The sequence below is a fragment of the Boleophthalmus pectinirostris genome, unplaced genomic scaffold (assembly GCF_026225935.1).
Source record: "Boleophthalmus pectinirostris isolate CB_2022bp ecotype Guang Dong unplaced genomic scaffold, ASM2622593v1 HiC_scaffold_5, whole genome shotgun sequence".
NCBI classification, from domain to species: Eukaryota; Metazoa; Chordata; class Actinopteri; order Gobiiformes; family Gobiidae; genus Boleophthalmus; species Boleophthalmus pectinirostris.
In genome coordinates this window covers 24043971-24063931 of record NW_026571404.1, presented here as the reverse complement: position 1 = coordinate 24063931, position 19961 = coordinate 24043971, and the positions used below count along the sequence as shown (strand labels likewise).

The following is a 19961-nucleotide window of genomic DNA, read 5'->3' as shown; positions in this document are numbered from 1 at the left end:
TACCAGGCCTTGCCAACTTCATTTGCAAATGAAAAGTTTAAAGAGGTGCATCCTTTTGCTTGTGGGGAATGGCAGCACAGTGCGTGTTTGGGAGTGGAGGGTGTGGGGGTGCGGGGGTGTGGGTGGCAAGAGCCCAGATGAAGCAGCCCTCGCCCGGGGCGCTGCGTGCGCCTGCGGTAGCAGCGAGCCTGTTCTTCTTCCCTGGCCCGCCGCGACCATTTGTTCCATTAACCAATCTCCTGGAGCCTCTGGTGCTCGAGCACACACACATCCATGGCTCACATACTTCAACAACTGCTTGCACAGCTCCTACCACACATGGCCCTCCATCGTCCTCCAGCCCTCCTCCCTGCGCAGCGCTCCTCCAGACGCACGCACCATCTTTCTTCATGGAGCCCATATGGCCCAGTGAAGCCTGTGGATCTGCAGCACATCTGCGTATATGCTGTGCTCTGCTTTAAGGCTGCTCGCCTCGCATACAGCACACAGCACACTGTGATGGTGTTGACTGGGTCTGTCACTGTGTGTGTGACAAGGGTAAGTGTATGTGACCTAAGTGTGTACAAGTGTATGTGACCTAAGTGTGTACAAGCACAGTGATAATTGGTGAAACAGCCTGACAGCAGCTGTGGGGTGACAAGGTTGTGTGCTGTTTGCTACAGACTGAAAAGGAAGGAAGCAGTGGAGGAGAGTGGAAAAAAGTTCAACAGTTTCAAAAGTCTGCATGCATAAAATTAAAGCGAGACGGTGCTAAGTAAGATAAGACAACATGGGGGAATAGCTGACCACACAGTAAAGCTCACACACAGAACTGTAATCCACATAACCAGAACTACTAAGGTTTAGTACTGGACTTGAAATATAAATATAGTCCCATATCTAATAGAAAAAGAACGTTTCTACTTATTTAAATACAATATCTGGCAAAAGAGAAGAGGTTTGCTACGATATAGGCTTGCAACTGTTTTTAATCACTTAATGTGGCAATTTTTCTTTCCAGTTGTTTAGATTGCAAAAAGTCTTGAGAAACTTGATTGATAAGAAAAGATGCCGCATCACAACAACTTCATTACATTTACACATTTTTTAATTATTAAAAACACTATTACAAGTTTTTTTTGTCACTAAAACTCATGAAAACGCTAAAACTACTAATTCTAATCTACATGCAATAGCTCAATAATGAATCAAAAAACAATAAGATTGTTTTGTAACTACACAGAAAAATAAAGCAAAAGTAAATAAGTTTCTTTGTAAAAATGTATTTATAATTGTGTTTATATTAATATTGCATAGCAGTTAAATCAGATGCTAGCCTCCTTTCCATTCAAACTCCTCTTGGCTGGAAGGAAAAGGGAAAAAAACAAAAAGCGACACAGAAATAGTGAAATAAATAAATAATTGGTGCAGCAAAACATTGTGTGCTAAAAACCCCTGTGTAGTTTGGCAATCAGCTTGCCCATGTAAAAATAAATCAAGCTGATTTTCCAAATGTTTTGTGCGTGGTGCGCTGTTGCCGCTCTTCGCAGCACAGATTGCAGGCCGATGGAGAGGCTGTGGGGAGGGGCGGGGCGCTGGATATTGAACCCACTTGCACCAGCTTGTTAACACATACACCTTAACCCCCAAGCAGCGCGGCAGGGCGCCCACCCAGAGAACAGGCCACGTAACTAACCACATAACGTATACTTGCGTATTGAATTATCAAAGGGCAAATCACCATATGTACGACAACTTCCAGGCAAACACCAAAAACTTTTACAGCTAACAAACTGTACAATGCAGCCATCACTAAAGATAACATCTATAAATGCACTGGGACAATGGTTTTCTGGTCAAGCCCTGGTCTAAACTGACCTACAGCAGAACTGAGCTCTGGAGACTCACAATATCAGGAGGATTCATCATCTCAGTAAGTGTCAAAGCAGAAAATAAAACTCACTAAATGCCAAGAGTGATTATCGTGGTTCAGTTGGGAGACGAGAGAAGTTAGGTGCCAACTTCCCAGCCAATCCACTTTTGGCAGTCAGACTCCTGCTCTAAACCCTCTTGAGAACATGCAATAGCGAGCCATACACATACACCACCATAAAAATACCACCATAACATATGTGCATAAACGTACAGAATATTCATACTTCACACTTTATGACAACTTGAGTTTTTTTCCCATCCACAAAACGCAACGGTCGCACACAACCAGGAGGCAGCTGTGACTCGGTAAACTTTGTTTTTTGGCAGCGCCGACGCAGTCGACAGGTTAACGCCAGTGGGTGGTAGACAATATGTAGTGTCAGTGACAGAACGAGGGAGAAGAGTGTGGTAGTGTGTTTGAGGAGGGGGGGGCGGGCGCTGGGGTAGTGATCCTGCCGAGCGGGGCAACAACTCCCACACAACCACGCCCACACCGGAGCACCAGGCTGATCGCCAGCCACACCCCAGGGCCGCACATACAGAGTGTAGCATAAGCCCAGGAGAAACATGCTCATATAGGAGTCTAAAAGGTAAGCAGCAGCTTTTACTTTTCACAATTAGTCAAAGAAACTTATCTCAAACTTTTTTTGCTACAAATAGTGGAACATGTATGGTGATTACTGACACAGGTAAGTTGAATTGTGCCAATGTATTTGATGTCACACCACAAACTACTATAATAAAACTACTATAACTAGCTCTATCCATTACTACTATTTGTACAAATACTTGTGCCATCCCACTCCCTTAATGCAAAGCAGATGTACCTGTCTTTCATGCGTTGGTGCATGCGCCCGTGCTGCACACACTGCTGCTCCAGGTCCACACAGCGCGCTCTCAGACTCTTCACTGTGTCCGAGAGGTGTCTCCTCTCCAAACACAACTGCTCCACTTCACGCCTGCCACAGACAAATAACACTACTTTAGCTCAAAAACATATATTTATCCTATAAATGACAGTGACAGTAAAAACAGGATAGATAATAATATCTACATTTAATTAGACTTAATAAAACATGAAAAAAGACTAAGTTCACAATTCCTTTTTAAGAATGATTTGGGATTAGCAACTTCTTAATACCCTAACTCCTAACCCTTTAATCATGTAGTTACTCAGCCTGAATCTTTCTCAAACTATTTGTTCATAATGAAGAGAGTGTTTGTTCATGCTTATTAAGGCTAATTAAGGTGTAGTTATTATAAAGTGGTACAGTTTCATCATTCACTTAGTTGCCTGCCACAGAAAGGAGCCACAAACTGCTGAGGACACTTTGTTTTACTTTTCTAAGTTACTTTGCAGCAACTGTGGAGTGTAAGCGCACTTAGCTGAGCTGAGGCTGTCCAGCAGGACTTTCACCGCTACACTGGGCTTAGACTCCAGGAGCTCAAACAGCCGAAGGCACAAAACACACCAAGAGCAGAGTGAGCCTAAACCTCTCCACAAACACATACAGTTGATTTGTGTCGGCGAATGGGAGGAAGCACACACAGCGGACGCACAAATGTAAGATGTGTCATTAATGTGCACCCATATACCAATACAGAGCAGTGCTGTGTGGCCTGTGGCTGAGGAGCTCTGAAGGCCAGTGTCATTTGACTAATGCGCAGCTACTAAGATATACACAAAAATAAAACCACACAAAAAGCACTGAGCATACAATCACACAATACATACAGACTACACACACACTACACACACGAGGCACAGGCAGCGCAGATGGGGCTGGGTCGGCCTGCTGTGACTGCTGTAGCATCAGGTTAACAAGAAAACAGGTCAATGTGTAGTTGGATGTCCACATACTGCCTCCAAAGCTGCCATGGAAAGATGAGGCTTAACAAAAGATGACATGCACACAGCAGCTAAACTAAGGCATATTAAAACCTGGGTACAAGGGTGACATTGCAAACCATTAGTACAATATATAATAAAAATGAATAGCATAAAATATGTGTCATCTGATTGACAAAAAATACTGTGAGTTTATTGTTACCAATGTAGGACAAAATACCATTTGCTACCATACAGCTTTGGAAACAATGGTACAGTTGTCTCTTAAGGCTGTCTCTTATAGTTTTTTTCTGTTTTTTACTCTAGACCATGCGTTCGCAATAAAGATATCTATCTACTAGAGGTGTACAATATGATATGTATCACAATATGCATGTCGTGATATGATATATCTCGATACTAAAACAAAGGAAGATATATTGCAGTTCATCAATCAATCTATACCTACACCTATACCTACACATCTATCTATATCTATATCTATATAAACTACTTCTAATAATATAATACAATATCAAGCACAACAAGTACAAACATAATTTAATACATTTTTTAAATTATGAGAACAGTACATTTAAATAAGGAATTTTTGTAAAGAATATGATTTTTTACAAATAATTTAGATGTAATGTGAATCGATTTGAATAAATGTGACGCAATATATCACTGAATAAATGTTTTCTTACATATATTCTTTTCTACTTTTTTCTAATATATACCATATCCTAATAGATGAAACTTCACCCTACACCCTGAGAAGAACCTTGCATGTGTGTAGTACATTGTTTGATAGTTAAAATTCAGAGATGTCAACATTACTATAAGACCATTCGGAGTTAAACCACACAGACATAACACAACACACAGGTCCGTTTAATATTATTTCAATTCTTTGTTAAAATGGTGGAACAAATTGTAGTCACTGGGCCGTTTAAATGTAATCTAATAATTGTGTTAGGATTACTGCACTTGAACACAGCTGGTAGAGACAGAGCGAGGAACTCAGTTGAATAAAAGCTGAATAATCACCTGCTGTTTTCAGTGCGCTCTTCCAGCAGGGCTCCCAGAGTGGCGCATTCCTCCTTCATTTTCCTTATCAGGGAATTTTGGGAGCTCAGCAGGCCATCCAACTCTGCCACTGCAAGGGATCATGGGAAATCTTGGGGTTACTGAGGTTACACAGAGTTAATGCAACCTGGACAGATAATGGTTAAAGCACAGGTTCCTTTCAGCCCACACAGATCTGCCGCTAGTTCGCACAATGCAGCACAAAGCAGCGGTCACACAGGCCAGTACACACACCTCTGGATGGAACCCGGGGTGAGAATTTCTCCTTTATCGTCAAACCTTTTATATTATTTTATATCAACCAAATTCACTGTAAACATGTTTGAAATTCAAGGAAACAATACACATAAAATAGAAGTTAATAATAAGAATCTGAATTTTTTTGTCATTTCAATTTAATAACACACAAAAATGAAACACTGTATTTATGTCCAAATTATAATCAGCATTTAAAAACAGTACAATAAATCGTTTTAAATATTGTCAACATCAAAAAAGTGCGTTTTTTAAACAAACCCCACATGCCCTCTAAGTTTATGAAGTGCTTTTAAGTAAATGTATACACGATTCCTTTAATTCCAAAATCTATATCCAAAATTTCTTTAAGTTTCAAATGTTAAAAAACACACCTTTATCATTACAGTTGTGAAAATGTGAGAGCGTGAAAATTGCAAGTAATTTGAGAGGAGTTTTAACATAATTAAAATTGCCCCTATTTGATTAATTGATGTAAGCAGATAATAATATGGATACGCTTTCCCCCTAACTAGAGTTGGTTCTGTATTTGGACTGCATTCTATAAAAGACCACATCCACATAATGGACAGAGATTAGATGAAAACCAAGTGTAACAAATGGTGTAGCAGAAATGAGCTATGTCTCTTTGAATGTATTCCCAAAAAATGCTTTTGTCAACATTCACATCAGAATAGTTCAAACAACAGAATGCAAACTGTAGACAAAGTACAGTTCTCGGAAAAGAGGCGGAGGAGAGGTGGAAAAGAGGACTGTTGTTTGAACGTTTTCTTTCTCCTTTAGCGCCCTTCCTGCCACATCCTCGTCCGCTCACAGGGGCCTCTTTCGGAACAATCCAACACTGGGCTTTCATCGTTCCTTTGAAATGAACCGCGCTTCACTCTCCAACATATGTCTGCTCTTTTAAAATAACAATGACTGCCATTTGGAATGATCCACCTGCTCTGCCATTCTGTTACAGTCAAGCCAAACCAAAAACACCAAGGACTCTCTTTGAAAACTGCCTCACACTTGGGCACACACCATTACAATACAGTAACATGAGGTGAGCAGCAAATGTACCAGTAACACTTAAGACATTTTATTGTCAAACACTGTTATTTGCTTATTCAGAAAAGTATCTAGAGTAAATAAGAAAATGTGTGGCATTATATTTGAAAACATTTGAAAATAGTTGATTAATGCCTCTTTGTCTTCACATCATGCACATAAATAGATTAAGCTGCGAAATTAGATGCCATAGATCCATAAACTCACACATGCACACACACAGATTTACACTAAACAAAGTTTGGTCAGTGGTGGAAAAGTTGTACGAAGAATGCTAATTAGCTGAACAGGCTTTGAATGCGTCTGGCCATGCGTAGGCCAAAAAGAACCCTGGGACACAGAAACACAGCAGAACTGGCACTGGAAACAAACAGAGGAAAATGAGGGAGGGAGGCAGGGAGAGGAACAAATATCTGATATCATCTAGAGGCCGCTCTGTTCGCCTTTACTTAAAAAAGAAACAGGAGAAAAAAGTCTAAAAAAGGTGGGAGGGGGTGGACTAAAAGGGAGACAGGGACGGATGGAGCGGAGGACAAGCGGATGGACAGAGAGGCGGGATTTGGAGAGCAAAAAAGCTAATTATCAAGATGGTCTGTTGGGCTGCACAGGGAGAGGAAGTGATGCGGGCTACTAAAGGACGTCTCTCCCTCTGTCCCCTCCCCATTCACAGTGTCCTGCTGCGCTCTGATGTCAGCTCTCTTTAGACAACATGTGTGCTGCCGACACACGCCAGAAACCAGGCCTTTGTTCACCCCCCTCGCCCTGTCCCGCTCCCCCACTCACGTCCTCCATCTTTGTAGTGCGTACCAGCGGGCTTCCTGCTTGTTGAAGGGAACCACAGGTAAATAAAAAGAGCTGAGAGGGAGGGAGGGTAGGGGTGCAGGGGAGGCAGTGTGTGAAGGGGGGAATCCAGATGGTGCAACAGATGTGGGAGCAGCAGCAGCTCGACTGTGCTCCAGACAGGGAGTTCCGAGCTGGGCCTGTGTCTCTGTGCTCTGCTCCGTGCTGGGGCTCTCTGAACTCAGCCTCTACCCTCTGCACTGCCCCTCTGTACTGCCCCGTGGCTCTCCTCTTTCTTTAGCCAGTATTTTTCCCCTGTTCTGGTCCTTGAGGTCACAATGCTTCAAACTCAATCATCTCACATAACTTGTGTTGTTGCCCGCCTCCTCCCACTCGCCTATTCAGCGGCACTGGTGGGGAGCAAGGTGCCACAGAGAGAACAGAGGCCATCTTTTTAAATGGAGGAAGCAGGTTCAGGGGAGTTGTCATGCCAACATGTCCTTGTGGAGGACGCACAGACGGCCTCCTGTCTCTCCTGTGTCTCATATGCCTTATGTACACTACAGCTGACCCTGACTCCATAGCTTGGCATTTCTGACCCTGTGTTTCCCACTGTTAAGTTGTTTGTTCTTCCTGACTGTGCTGTGTAAACTAAGGAAAAGGAAAGATTCAATATAAAAATAGCTGCAGTAAAGAAGTTCAGAATAATTGTCCAAGTTTATCTAAGGTTTCAGCAAAACCAACTGCTCTCATCAGAACTGTTTGAGTACTGATTGACAGGCACATTAAGCAATCAGAGAAACTCATGGTGTGTCTGTGTCAAAATAAGCATGGTGGGTTACATGTAAAAGGAAAAAAATAACGAAGATTGACAAACAGCATAGCCAGATCAATGTGTGATTAATTAAACACTGTTAAACTGAGATAAGTTATTTAGTTCAGAATGATGTGTGGATATTTGAGACAGAAATGACTTCACATTAGACAGACGTGTAATAAATAAATCTACGTCAAAAGAGTTAAACTGTTTTCAGACACTCCTGCCTTCAAATAGAATGGCAAAGGGTCTGGCTTGCCTCTCAGATTTGTATGTTTACACTATTTGAGAAAGATAAGTATAAAGAAAAAAATTTACAGAGTAGGTGAAGCTACAAAGAGCAAACAGGCCCCAACAGAAAATTCAACTGAGACACAACTGAGGTGTTCTCATTCGTAGTTCATAAGATCATAGAGTGTAAGAGGATGCAAAAAAAGGTCATACATAGACAACAACAAATCTATTCAAATGTGTAGTTATATCTTGCTTTGTAGGTTATTCATTTAAATGCTGTTGACAGTATGAGTAACGCTGTGTCACTGACTCTGACTCTGTAGACACTATCCAAAAGTTTAGTTTGTGTAGGTGTGTGTGTGCGTGTGTGTGCGTGCACTTGTGTGAAAGGACTGACCTGTCCTTTGGTGCTTGGCCTCTGTCTTCTCCAGTTCTGTGGACAGCCCCTGCTCTCTCTCCTGTGCCGCCAGGTTTGTAGAAGCTATTCGCTCCTCGTATGCCCGATCTGCACTTTCCTTTTCCTGTCTGAGCAAAAAAATGAAAAAAAAAAACAAGGTGTTGAATGACATTGTAGTAATACTAGGCACAGCTCAAATGTGGCCTTTCAATAACACATTTTAGTTACTATACTTATGTGTTTATGACTATTTTTCCCAAGTGTCACTGATTGGCCAGCCATGTGTAAAATGAGCTTTCACTCAAACAGTTAAACGATAAAGTGTGCTTGATCAACGCTTACTCATCATCTGCTGCCAAAGAAGCGTGAAGACAGTCTCATATCAGCCCACAATGTCTTCCTATACGTTTAAGCATAACCAGAAATTTTATGGAGATTCAAGGTGCAATAAGACTACAGATGGAAAATTATCAAATGAATAAAAATAAGGTCTCTTTTACTCTTGTGTTTACAACCTACATGAGAGCGTAATTAAGCGTTGGCGTATACATTACATTTCATTACAGAAGCTCTCACAAACAGATGTTTTTTGACAAAAAATGCAGTATCATGTTGTTAAGAGAAATGTTCTTAGTACTGTATGACACACAATGGCATAACAGCCTCCAGACTTTATCTAAACTATTTAAAATTTTAACAAAAGGTGACATTAAAAACTTAGGTTGACAAAGAAGGCAGATGACAAAGGACTTGGGGGAGATAGGGGACGGCTGTCATTTTGAAGACCCCTGAGTGAATAGGCAGCTGTCTACTGTCCCACATGATGTCAAGTGGTCAGACCAACCCGTAAATTCACCTTGAAAATTTGTATTGTATTATAATTATGATTGAATAAGATGTTATTTTAAACATATATAACAAATTCTGAATAGTTACTTCAACAAATTTCACCCATGTCCCACCACTTTAATCTTCCCACAGGTATCACACAAACAAAAGGTGTTCATTTGTGTTTTTGTTCAACAGCGACTAATTTTCTCCAATTTGTACAAAACTTTCTTACTGATCTAAGCCCAAATGTAGCCAAACACGAGAGAAACAGACAAAGACCGAAGAGAAAAAACTACAAAGACGTGGAAAGACGAACAAATAAACAGAACTCTTCCTGAAGTCCAAAGGCGCTAATGAAGAGAGAATTCTCCAGTTTAAGTGAAAACTTTTCTCCCCTACAGCGCTTGGCCTGCATCTCTAAAGTGACCGCGTCTGTCTGTTCCTCATGTGTGTGTGTGTTCTCCTGCTGTCCTGCTGTCTGGGGTGTGAAAGCGGGTGGCGGGTGTGCAGGGGACACAAGGAGCGAGTATGTGTCTACGCCGATGACTGTACGCGGTTGTGTGTGTGTGTGAGTGTGTGTGAGTGGATGAACCCCCGCTGGGCTTGAACAGCAGCCTGAGCCACCAAAGCGCACACCAGGGCTCAGCGGGAGATGGCGGGCAGGCGTTGCCAGCCATTTGGTCCTGCAAGAGGTTCCAGGGGGCCGTGTGTATTTGTGTATCTGCGTGTATGTGCCTGTATGTGTGTTTATGTGCCATCGTGAAGCAGGGGGGGCACTAGACCTGTTTACCCACCAATTAGCATCCGACAGCCAGCCAGAAAGTTCCAGCAGTCAGTGAGAGACCAATGGAGTGGTCACAAGGATCCGGTGGGACAAGGATAAAAGATGAGAGGGGCACAGTTTTTCTATTTTATTTTCTAAAAAGAAACATTTTTAAAGTTAAGAGTTGTAACCTAAACTCAGTAAAGCAATGCCTCTTCTCTGTTAATAGATGGATTCTTTAGTAATTCTAAAAAATAAACTATATAGGGAAAAAAGCAAAACTCTAATATTCTAATTTTTGCTAGCTTCTAAACCAAATACAAAATGCTTAATTACAAAATGACCACTGTTGAATACAGCATTTAACAGAGGCGACACAGGGACAGAGAGCCAGGCCCTGGAGCTGTCAGGGCCGATGTAAGCGCAGAGGCTGGATGTGTGCTGCTGGAGCGGGTGGACTCTCTGTGGACAATAATCTGCCTTGGAGCTAATTGTGAATGAGCTCTGAGCGGTTGGAGCCTCAGTGCCTATAGTGAGTGTTGAGTAAGCCGATAGCTGTGGCTGTTTGGATATGCCTGGCCTGATGCGTGGCAGGACAGCTTGGTAAGTGCGATGGGAGCTGCGTGGGCCAGGGGCCTAAGGTAGCAGCGATGGCTCTGGGGCAGCGGCCAGGTACTGGGGCTGCTGGGTAAGAGGGGGTGGCAGAGGCAGAGGCTGGAGCTGTGTGGGAGTGAAGGGGGTCCAGTCCACACTGTCTGCCTAAGTGGGCACTATTCAAGCTGTTGTCCATTAGATGTGGGGTGCCAGGGCCTGACCAAGCGCAGAGTTTGCTGCACCCCACGGTGAAGCTGCTTTCCTACGCCAGAACCACCAAATGCCGCGGTTTATCAGAGAACGAGCACAAATTGGAGTCAGACGGTGGACTTGGAGGAACTGAAGCCATCCGCCAACGCTAGACTGTTGACCGCTGCCTGGATAGAATGAAGAGATTACTCACTTTTCATGCAGTCTCCATACTCAACTACAGACATGCAGTGGTAAACATGCAGCATGAGACGTTCACATGTAAAACACATATAAAAGCTGATATATCAGTACTAGCTTTAGCTATAAAGACCCACATTTCTATGTAGGCCAAAACTTTGAAGCTCTGCCTACAGGGGACGTGAAAGGAGATAGTTTGTTGTTTCAGTGTATAGGGAAAATGCATCAACTCCCAATCATCCCTTTATACATATTCATACTTTCAACATGTATTTATGTCACTAAACAGGTGCTGAATTAACATACAGGTGAACAGATTGTGAACCCAGCATATAACACCTAGTGCAAAAAACAAAGGTTTGTTTGCAGCAAAAAAAAAGGAATTGTTAGAGGACTTTGATGAACTATCCAAAAGTTGAGCATAAAATAAAGAACCATGTATAGAACAACAGTAGTCCAACAAAGAAAACCATTATAGTAGTAGTAGTAGTAAATGCAAGGTACATTTACACATTTGTAATGTAATTCTAATGTATTCAAGATTTTCTAGGTTTACAACTAATCCATCAAAACCAATCTATTTACAGCATTTCTGCATTTGTAATAATCTACCCTAAGTATTGAAACCAACAATCTTTCTCCAAAGTTGTTTTATTGATTTTTTTTACATTATAATACAGCAAAAAGAATGAGACATTGACAGCAGGTTAGATTTTAGAAGTAATGTAGATTTTGAAGTAATATTTTAGACATCAAAATACTTGTGTGAAAGTGAGAATGAATGCGTTTACAACTATGAGCCCTAACCCTCACATCCTGATTAGAATGGTGACACTCGTGGTGATTAATTTGTGTGGAGGAATTCCAATGTGTCCACAGCTATTTATGATAGACTACATCAATCATCCTGCTTCATTAATATTCAACAGTTTGCTACGATTAACTACAAACCTAATATCTAATGTGTGCGAGTGTATTTTTTGCACCCATGTGTGGCTGAGAGACAGTGAGACAGAGGCCTCATGCAGATCTGCCAAAATCCAGCGAGTCCGTCATGCTCAAAATGAAGTGACATATTGAACAATTGCCTTGCTGCCGTATCATTAGCGCGGTGTACAATAAACATCTGAATTGTTCTCTACAGCAGACCACACGGTGTCACACTATTCTCTCTCTCACACACCTCAATGTGTTTTTAACACATTTTATCAAACCTTAGGGTGATGTGATCGGTAGCACTGCACCCACATCTTTCATCTGACACCCTTTTCTTCTCAAACAAACACATCGGGCGCAGAGGCAGCCTGATGTATCTCTGCTGTCTGTCTGTCCACCTATCGGTCTGTCTGCACTGTGAGTGGTTTCAACTCTCCCCCTCCTCCCCTCTCTTTCCCCTCCCACCTTTTTCCCTGTAACTAAACTGGCTGTGTCTCTCTCCATCTGCTGGCTCTTCCTTCAGCGGCCCTGCACCTGTTCACACCTCCTCTCCTGTTGGCCACCTCTCCTCTGCGCTCCCCCCTCCTTTATCTTCCTCTCTCTCTGCCTCTCTCACTCCGTGTCTCTGTGCGCCGCCATACTGCCAGGCCCAATCCTGGCTCGCTTAGCCCCTCTGTCATTCAATCCATCTGTCGGCAAGTCAACTTTGTTTACAGCGGGCAGTCCGAGACCCTTTTCTTCTTCAAGGAGCGCCACAGCACCCCACCATCGCCAAGGTCAGTGAGCCAGTGGTGTCCGAAATCTGCAACTGTTTTCATTTGAACACAACAAGAGGTCTCCTGCTTCTATAAGACAAATCCGAACATATTATCCAGAAGTCTAGCGCTCCACTATATGTTGGACGTGTATCATTATAGTAATATAACAGACTTCAGACTGACACCGACAACCATTGTCATATGTCTAATTAGAGTTTAAATTTACATACGGTTATGACAAAATAACGTAATAGACCTGATTCTTCAGATTAGTTTCGTGTCACTGCACTACCTTCAGTCACAGCACTCATCTTTATTGTAGTCCTGGTTTAGTCTGTCAACTTTTGATTTTGTCCGGCATTTGGGCTTGTAGACAGAGGTTCATTGGCCCAATAAAATATAAAAATGTTTTTCTCCATTGTAATTAATAAAATAGCATGCAGCATGAAGTAGTTGGCCTGTTTTAGACTAATAACATGAAGAAAGCTGCTGCAAATACAGTCTTCACAGAAGGCTCTAAAATCATGTGACCCCCTGAAGTTGCAAACATTGGAAGTAACAACAACCCAACTTCTCTGTGCGAGTAATTAGCATCTGATTGGCCTCTCTCATCGTCTATCTGTTCAGTTAGAAAGTTTAAAAGTCTTAATTGGCGTAGATGACTGATGGTCTTAACACAGGAGCGCACAGGAAGAGCAGGCATCTGTGAATATTAAAAATAAACACACAACATACGTACAATATGCTCTCACAGTGACCCAGTTCAGAAACACGGGATTGAGCGTGCCAGTTTTGTGCCCTACACAAATGATTACTGGATAACATATGTGCTGTGGCCTAGGGTCAAAATAATGAAGAGAAAAGGTACATTATTGCCTAAAATGCACCGGCTTATTAATTCCTAAACATTTCTGGGGTTTGAGTTTGGCTAAAGGATGTTAATGAGATACTGAGGAAGAAACAATGAATATTTTGTTTGGGCTGAACAATTAATTAAATTTATATTGTGAAAAATGTAAATGTCTACTCTAATTGAAACTTGAAGCAAAGCCATGAGGTGAATCTATAGAAGCTTTTAAAACATTACAAATTACTAAACATTACAAATTTGTTTCGAATAATGTTGATTTTAATTAATCAACCAACAAAATATGTTTTTTCCCCCCATAATCAAGCAGGCCTATTGCTGGGTTTTAGATGATGTCACAATTTCTATAAGCCAACAATATTTAAGACAGATGAAATGAAATGAATATTGCTTAAGTGCATTTTTATGTTACAAGATTTAAAGTCACTAATTAAAAGACTCAGCATTTGTGAATTTATCTTCTTTCTTAAGAGGATAAGCTATAATCAGAAAGGAAATCAGGCTCTATCTGTGACTGTGTCATAATCACACTGAACCATCTGAAAACCACCAATACAGCAGACAGAGAGAGACAGAATTTCTTAGGTAGTATTTCTACTGGGAACAGTGCTAACCCAATAGCAAACAACACCTTTACTGAAAAACCTCACACAATGTAGCACTTTCACTGTTTCACTTTCTTCAGTGTTCATGCAAGTCATATAAACATACCTAAACTCAATTTGGATTCTGAACCATCAATTTAAATACAACTTGTGAGTGTCTTTTAGCTAATTTATGTTATCTAGCTAATACTGAAAAAGAGTTCAAAAGCAGAGAAATAAATTGGTTGAACAATCACAGGAAATATGTGCAAAATCTGAAGCTGTACCACATGGAGTGTCTCTCCTGGTGTTGGAATTCACTTCACACCTGAGACGTACCTGATGTCGGATCAGTCGGGTCCCAGCCCCTCAGCCTGTTCAAGGCTCGGGGGCAATTGGCAGCAAAAACACCGCTCTCTCTACCAACTCTCTGGCAACAGTCAACTTTTCTCTTATCTGGTTGATTCCCTTGTCCTCTCCCATCCACTGCCATTAGATCACATGACTAGTGTGCAGGCAGGAGTCACGAAATTTTTTTTTTACAACTCTGTAAGGGTGACAGGCTGGAGGTGGTACTGCTTACTCACAGTACAAATCCACTATTACCCATTTCATTTCTTTTTTAGATTAGTTTAATAGTTGTGTCTTGAGAATTCATATTGTAATAAATATATATATTTTCCTTAGCGTCAAATGTTAAATGTATATTAAAGTTAGTGTTACTGCGATACAGTTTAGCTAAGTAATAGAGATACATACACTTGAAAGACACTGGTTATTGTACACCTCAAAAAATAACTAAGAAAAATATAAGCTATTTAGATGTAAACATGTTTTAACCCAAATAGTTATGTCCATCTCCCAGTATGACTTTACATTTAGTACAAACTCCAGGGTCATTTTTGCAAAGCTATGCTGAAAATTTAACAGCAAAAATACCAACAATATGGGTCTACATGACACTGCTATGCTGAAGAAAAAGAAAAACAAAGTGTCGCTAAACAAAGGGGGAAAAAAACAAGAAAAAAAAACAAAGGTGGGATTCGGAGGTGATTGTTGGAGGGTGGATGGGTAGCAGAGGTCTGGTGCTCTGTCCTGCAGCAGTAGTGGGTATGTAGGCCAGAGTCCCAGGGCACATTTGGCTGGGGTGGGAACAGTTGTAGCCGACAGATTTGCCTCCATCTTGCCTGAGGTTCTCCCAGGCAGCGATCTGTCTTTTCTATCCATTCTCCACCCTGCAGGTTGAAACCACTACAGCCCCATTTAATAATCCTGATTGGAACTGACTGAAATCCTCCACTTAAGCAGAACTCTTAGGATGTGTGTAGGCATGCTAAACCTAATGTCACATCAAAACTGGACAAAAAATAAATAAATCACATTCAACTGCTCTCTTCTCTTCCATCCCCTATTTGTAACATTATGCAGACAATTCTATATGATTAGCTCTATCTATAACTGGCATGAACAGGAGCTGTTACAGAGTTTGTTTTTCTTTAACACTTCAGTTTACTGATGAACTTAATATGCCTGGGCCAGTTTGTCAACTGGCATTCAGTTACCAATATGATGACAACCCAAAACTATTTAAACCTCCTTGTGTAGAAGCAAACAGATAGTTGAATAGGCAATACCATCACAATGTGTTGTCTTAGCTCTGATGGTAAATAAACTGTCCTCAAACCTCCAAGGTCTACTGCCTCTACTTACAACTATAGAATTTGTCAGCACTTGGAAGTTCAATAGTCAATATCCATATTCGGAGCATTTCTACTTCCTTGTAATACTACATGAAACAACTGACTAAATATGGGCTTTAGCTTAAGAATACAGTAGAGACTTGGAGTGAAGTTGAAAGAAGAACAAAGGCACAGAGGAGTCAAAGCAACAGAAGAAGGATGAAGGACCATGTAGGTCTCAACAGATTGAGGTGGAGACAGTGTGAGAGCAGAGAACGAGGTGAGAAGGCAGGATGGCAGAGAGGGCACTCCGACAGCGAGGAGAGAAGAACGCAGCGAGGTCTCGTCACCGGGCCAACGGGCCCACCACTGTCAACATCATGGCACTGTGTGGTGCGCACACATACACACACATGCGGCTGGCCCACGGCCCTCCCAGCTGCCCTATCCGTAACTGTCTGATTAGTTGTGCTAAGCAGCCCCTCCCCTGCCAACCATGGTGCCATCTGCTACCCAACAACATGGCTGTGGACCAGACAGGCACACACAGACACAAACGGACAGAAACACTGCTGAACACACACCAGCCTCTTACCTGGCACTGCTCTGCTGCTGTAACACAAAAACACACTAAACTTCACACACACAGGTGTAGCCCAAAGCTATCAACACTTAAGGTTTGCACAAAGGTAAGCACATGGGCCCAACTAATCGCACACAAGCGTTTGAGCAGCAAACATCCTCATGAAAGAGGCCTCTGCTGAGAGGGAGTGAGTGGGCCATGCTAATACCAGGTACAGACAAAGTGTGTGCCTTCTCACTGGCAGGGCAGGCAGGTTCATTAGGCCCCTGCCTCTTCGAGCGACCGCAGCCCGTGTGGTGCCCAGGCCCTTTTATTCCGGGCCGTGATTGGACAAGGGCCTCCTGCCGAGTTGGTTTGCAGCAGTTTTGTCGCGCCCAGATTTGACTCTACTCAAAGTGAGCCTCTGGCGGGACACGGCATCTGTTGCCTCACCTTCCTCATTTACACTTCTCCGCCCTCACACACCGCCTCTCCAGACCTCGCCAACACCAGCTACAACTGAAGGAGACACAAGGAGAGGGCTGGACTGAGGCAAGTTTGTGAAATTTAAGCCCTACTTTACAATACTTTCAAATGTGATTTTACCTGATCAAATATTTATAAAAACATATTTATTACTAAATCTTTTTCTTTGGTGCTCATATCTATTAGGCTACGACCAATCTTTTTCCACTGTGTCAGAACAGAGGCAATGAGCACAATGCTGGAACTAAATGGTGATGTGCAAAGAACTTGGGGAAAGCATTTTATCAGTAAACTTTTAAACTAGAGATAATTTAGATTCAAAGTCTAACACAAGCTCTAAAAAGGCACCTCATGAACATGAATGCTCAATTTCATGGAGGATAACAAAACCTGTGGAAGATTGTGTTCAGAGTCCAAAACACCAAAGGGATGAACAGGTCTGGGCGATCCTCGGCTTCCCTGACGCATACAAACACACATTCCTATTTATCTGGCATGTGTTGAAACTGAAGTTATGCTGGCCACTTTTCAGTGGAGCCTTTGGGATGCATGATCACAGCAGAGGGAGAGAAGGCCGGGTGGAGACTAGCAAAGTAGAAATGAAGGAAAAGCAAGAAAGACAGGAGCAAACAAACAAACCAAACTGTGTAAAGCCCGCTGCTGATCAGGGCCGAGCCTGAAGAGGAAGTGTGTGTGTGTGTGTGAGCCCATGTGAACAGAGTGACGAGGATTAGCACAGATCTGGGCTGTCCAACTCACAGCTGGCTGATGATCCAATCCTGGAGCGCAGCGCAGCACACCAGTCGCCATGGGACCGGCCGACGCAGGCCTGCATCTGTGCGAGTGTGGACACATGCGCTCGGGTATGCATATGGTACTACCAGTGATGTGCATTTTCAGAGAGCACATTGAAATTCACACACTTGTACAAACACAACTAGTGCGAGCAAGTATTGTGGTGCGAGCTAGCATACCTTACACAAACTGGTTTGGTTGACAGAAAATGCTCAGGGATTTTATCAGCCAAAATGGAAGAATTATAATTAGGAACTTGTGAAAATGACAAGACATCTGAAAATCAGTTCCTTCCCAAAAAAAATACTGAGCATACATTATTTTTATTTGCATGAAAAACAACATGAGTATCAATACTACAACCATGTCACTTATATGTCATTCTACACAGCTGCCAATACATAGCACCAAGTCAACAAAATATACCTAAAAAAAGTATATAGGTGGACAAAATGTTAGCACTGTGTAGCTAACAGGCACACAAAACACTAAAACGAATCAAGCACACACATCTACAAGACATGGGGCTGACAGATCCAAACACACAGTACAAACTTGTGTCCCGTGGTTTCTATGACCACAGGGCACCACTGCCACATCTGTGCCTATCTCAAACACCTCAGCTTCGGCCAGCAGGGGTGAGAGAGTGCCCTGAGAGCCTGGCATGGGCTGGCATGGCCTTGGCAGTCAGTGATGTGCAATCAGCAATCAGCCACCAGATGATGAAAGACAAGTTTAAAAAGGACTACACAAGTGAGAAAGGATCAGTGTGCAAATCTGTAACAAATTGGGATGGATGAGAAACTAATGCAGGCTACTCATATATACATATATATATATATATATATATATATATATATATATATATATATATATATATATATATATATATATATATATATATATATATATATTTAAGTATCATGGTCAAAGCACACAAAGAGAGAACTAGTAGTTAATAAACAGAAATGGAGGTGACAAGGAGGGGAACCAGTAAAGCACAGAGAGAGCGGATGCAGGAAACTGGTAGGAGGCACTAAGGCCAGGCTGTCCAGTGACCATCAACCCACTGTTCACTGTGTGTGCATGGCAACTTGAGCCAGGGACAAAAAAGGCTCAGGCGCCATTTTGGCTCAACAGGAGCTGTTGCTGGGCTGGGCACTGTCCCGATAGCAGAGTGTTGTGTGTGCTGCATTATGTTGTGGCATGCTTAACAGGATTATAGGTGACCTGGTGAGGTCCAGTTGGTACCGGGACCATAGCACAGCAGCATGCGTGTGTGTGTTGTGTGTTTAAGTGTGTTTAAATGTGTTTATGTGTGTGTGCACACTATAATAGGATTAGGCGTTACCTGGTGTGCTACAGTTGGTGTGGTGGTCTGAACTGGACTGGACCGGACTGTGTTGGGCAGGGGCTGGGCAGAGGGGAGTGCTGTGTATGCCTGTGTGTATGTGAGTGTGGTGGCATGTATAATAGGATTAGGTACTACCTGGTGAGGTGCAGTTGGCGCTGGGCATTTGCCAGCTGTTCTGCTAGGCTCAGGGCTTCGGCCTGCCATTGGCTCCCATCCTTTTGGACCGCCTCCAGATGCTGCCGACAGCCAACCAGCTCCGAGTTCAACCTTTCCACTTCCTGTCCAAAAGAGAGGGGGAAAGAAGGTTAGAATACCCATCACAACAACTTACCTTATGATCTCAGATGAATCCAGTCAAAAGGCCATTGAGGATTAAAATTTAAAGGTTAAGCAGCATGAACACATCAAATCCAGCCTTTAAAAAAACATGTTAAAAGCACAATCGTGTGTTTTGCTAATTAAATTCTCTATATGGTTTCACATTCAAATATTTAAGTTTGGTGGTGATGAGCTAAATGCCTTCATTATGTGGGCTTAAATGTAAGAAAAAGTTTTTTCCTTTTGTTTCACAGTTGAAAATTAAAAGTTGGAGGATTAACAGACCTGTGCAGCCTTCTCTATCTGTCGGTGTGTTTTAGCAGTGAGATCTCGGAGTTCTCGCTCTGCCTCCTCTTTCTTCAGCAGGGCTTGGCTTAGCTGGTATCGCAAATCCACATTCAGCTAAGAGGTGACAAATACAAGCTACTAAACACTCTTTTTATAAACATTTTTAACACATTTCATTCCACTACATTACATACCATACAACTGCAATATTCCAAAGTAAACAATCAAGTTTTTTTCACTTTACTTAATATAATCCATTTTGCTTAGCCAAAAATAATTTCACCATAAAAGAATACGTACAATTATTGTCTTTGTTGTAATACTTAATTCAAAATGCCTTTACAGATAGATATTACATTTGAATGTACTTAAACATACTACTGTCAGTATG

At 42.1% G+C, this 19961-nt stretch overlaps 1 protein-coding gene across 1 annotated transcript in view; it reads right to left on the bottom strand.

Annotated features, from left to right (window-relative positions):
- sdccag8 (SHH signaling and ciliogenesis regulator sdccag8) overlaps nt 1-19961 on the bottom strand; it is a 33298-nt gene that overhangs the window by 8720 nt on the left and 4617 nt on the right. Inside the window, exons 12-16 of the mRNA XM_020921023.2 lie at nt 19568-19684; nt 19100-19242; nt 8365-8492; nt 4793-4901; nt 2742-2873 (exon numbers count right to left, since the gene is read on the bottom strand). Of these exons, the coding sequence (XP_020776682.1) occupies nt 2742-2873; nt 4793-4901; nt 8365-8492; nt 19100-19242; nt 19568-19684 (629 nt within the window). The remainder of the gene's footprint in view (nt 1-2741; nt 2874-4792; nt 4902-8364; nt 8493-19099; nt 19243-19567; nt 19685-19961) is intronic.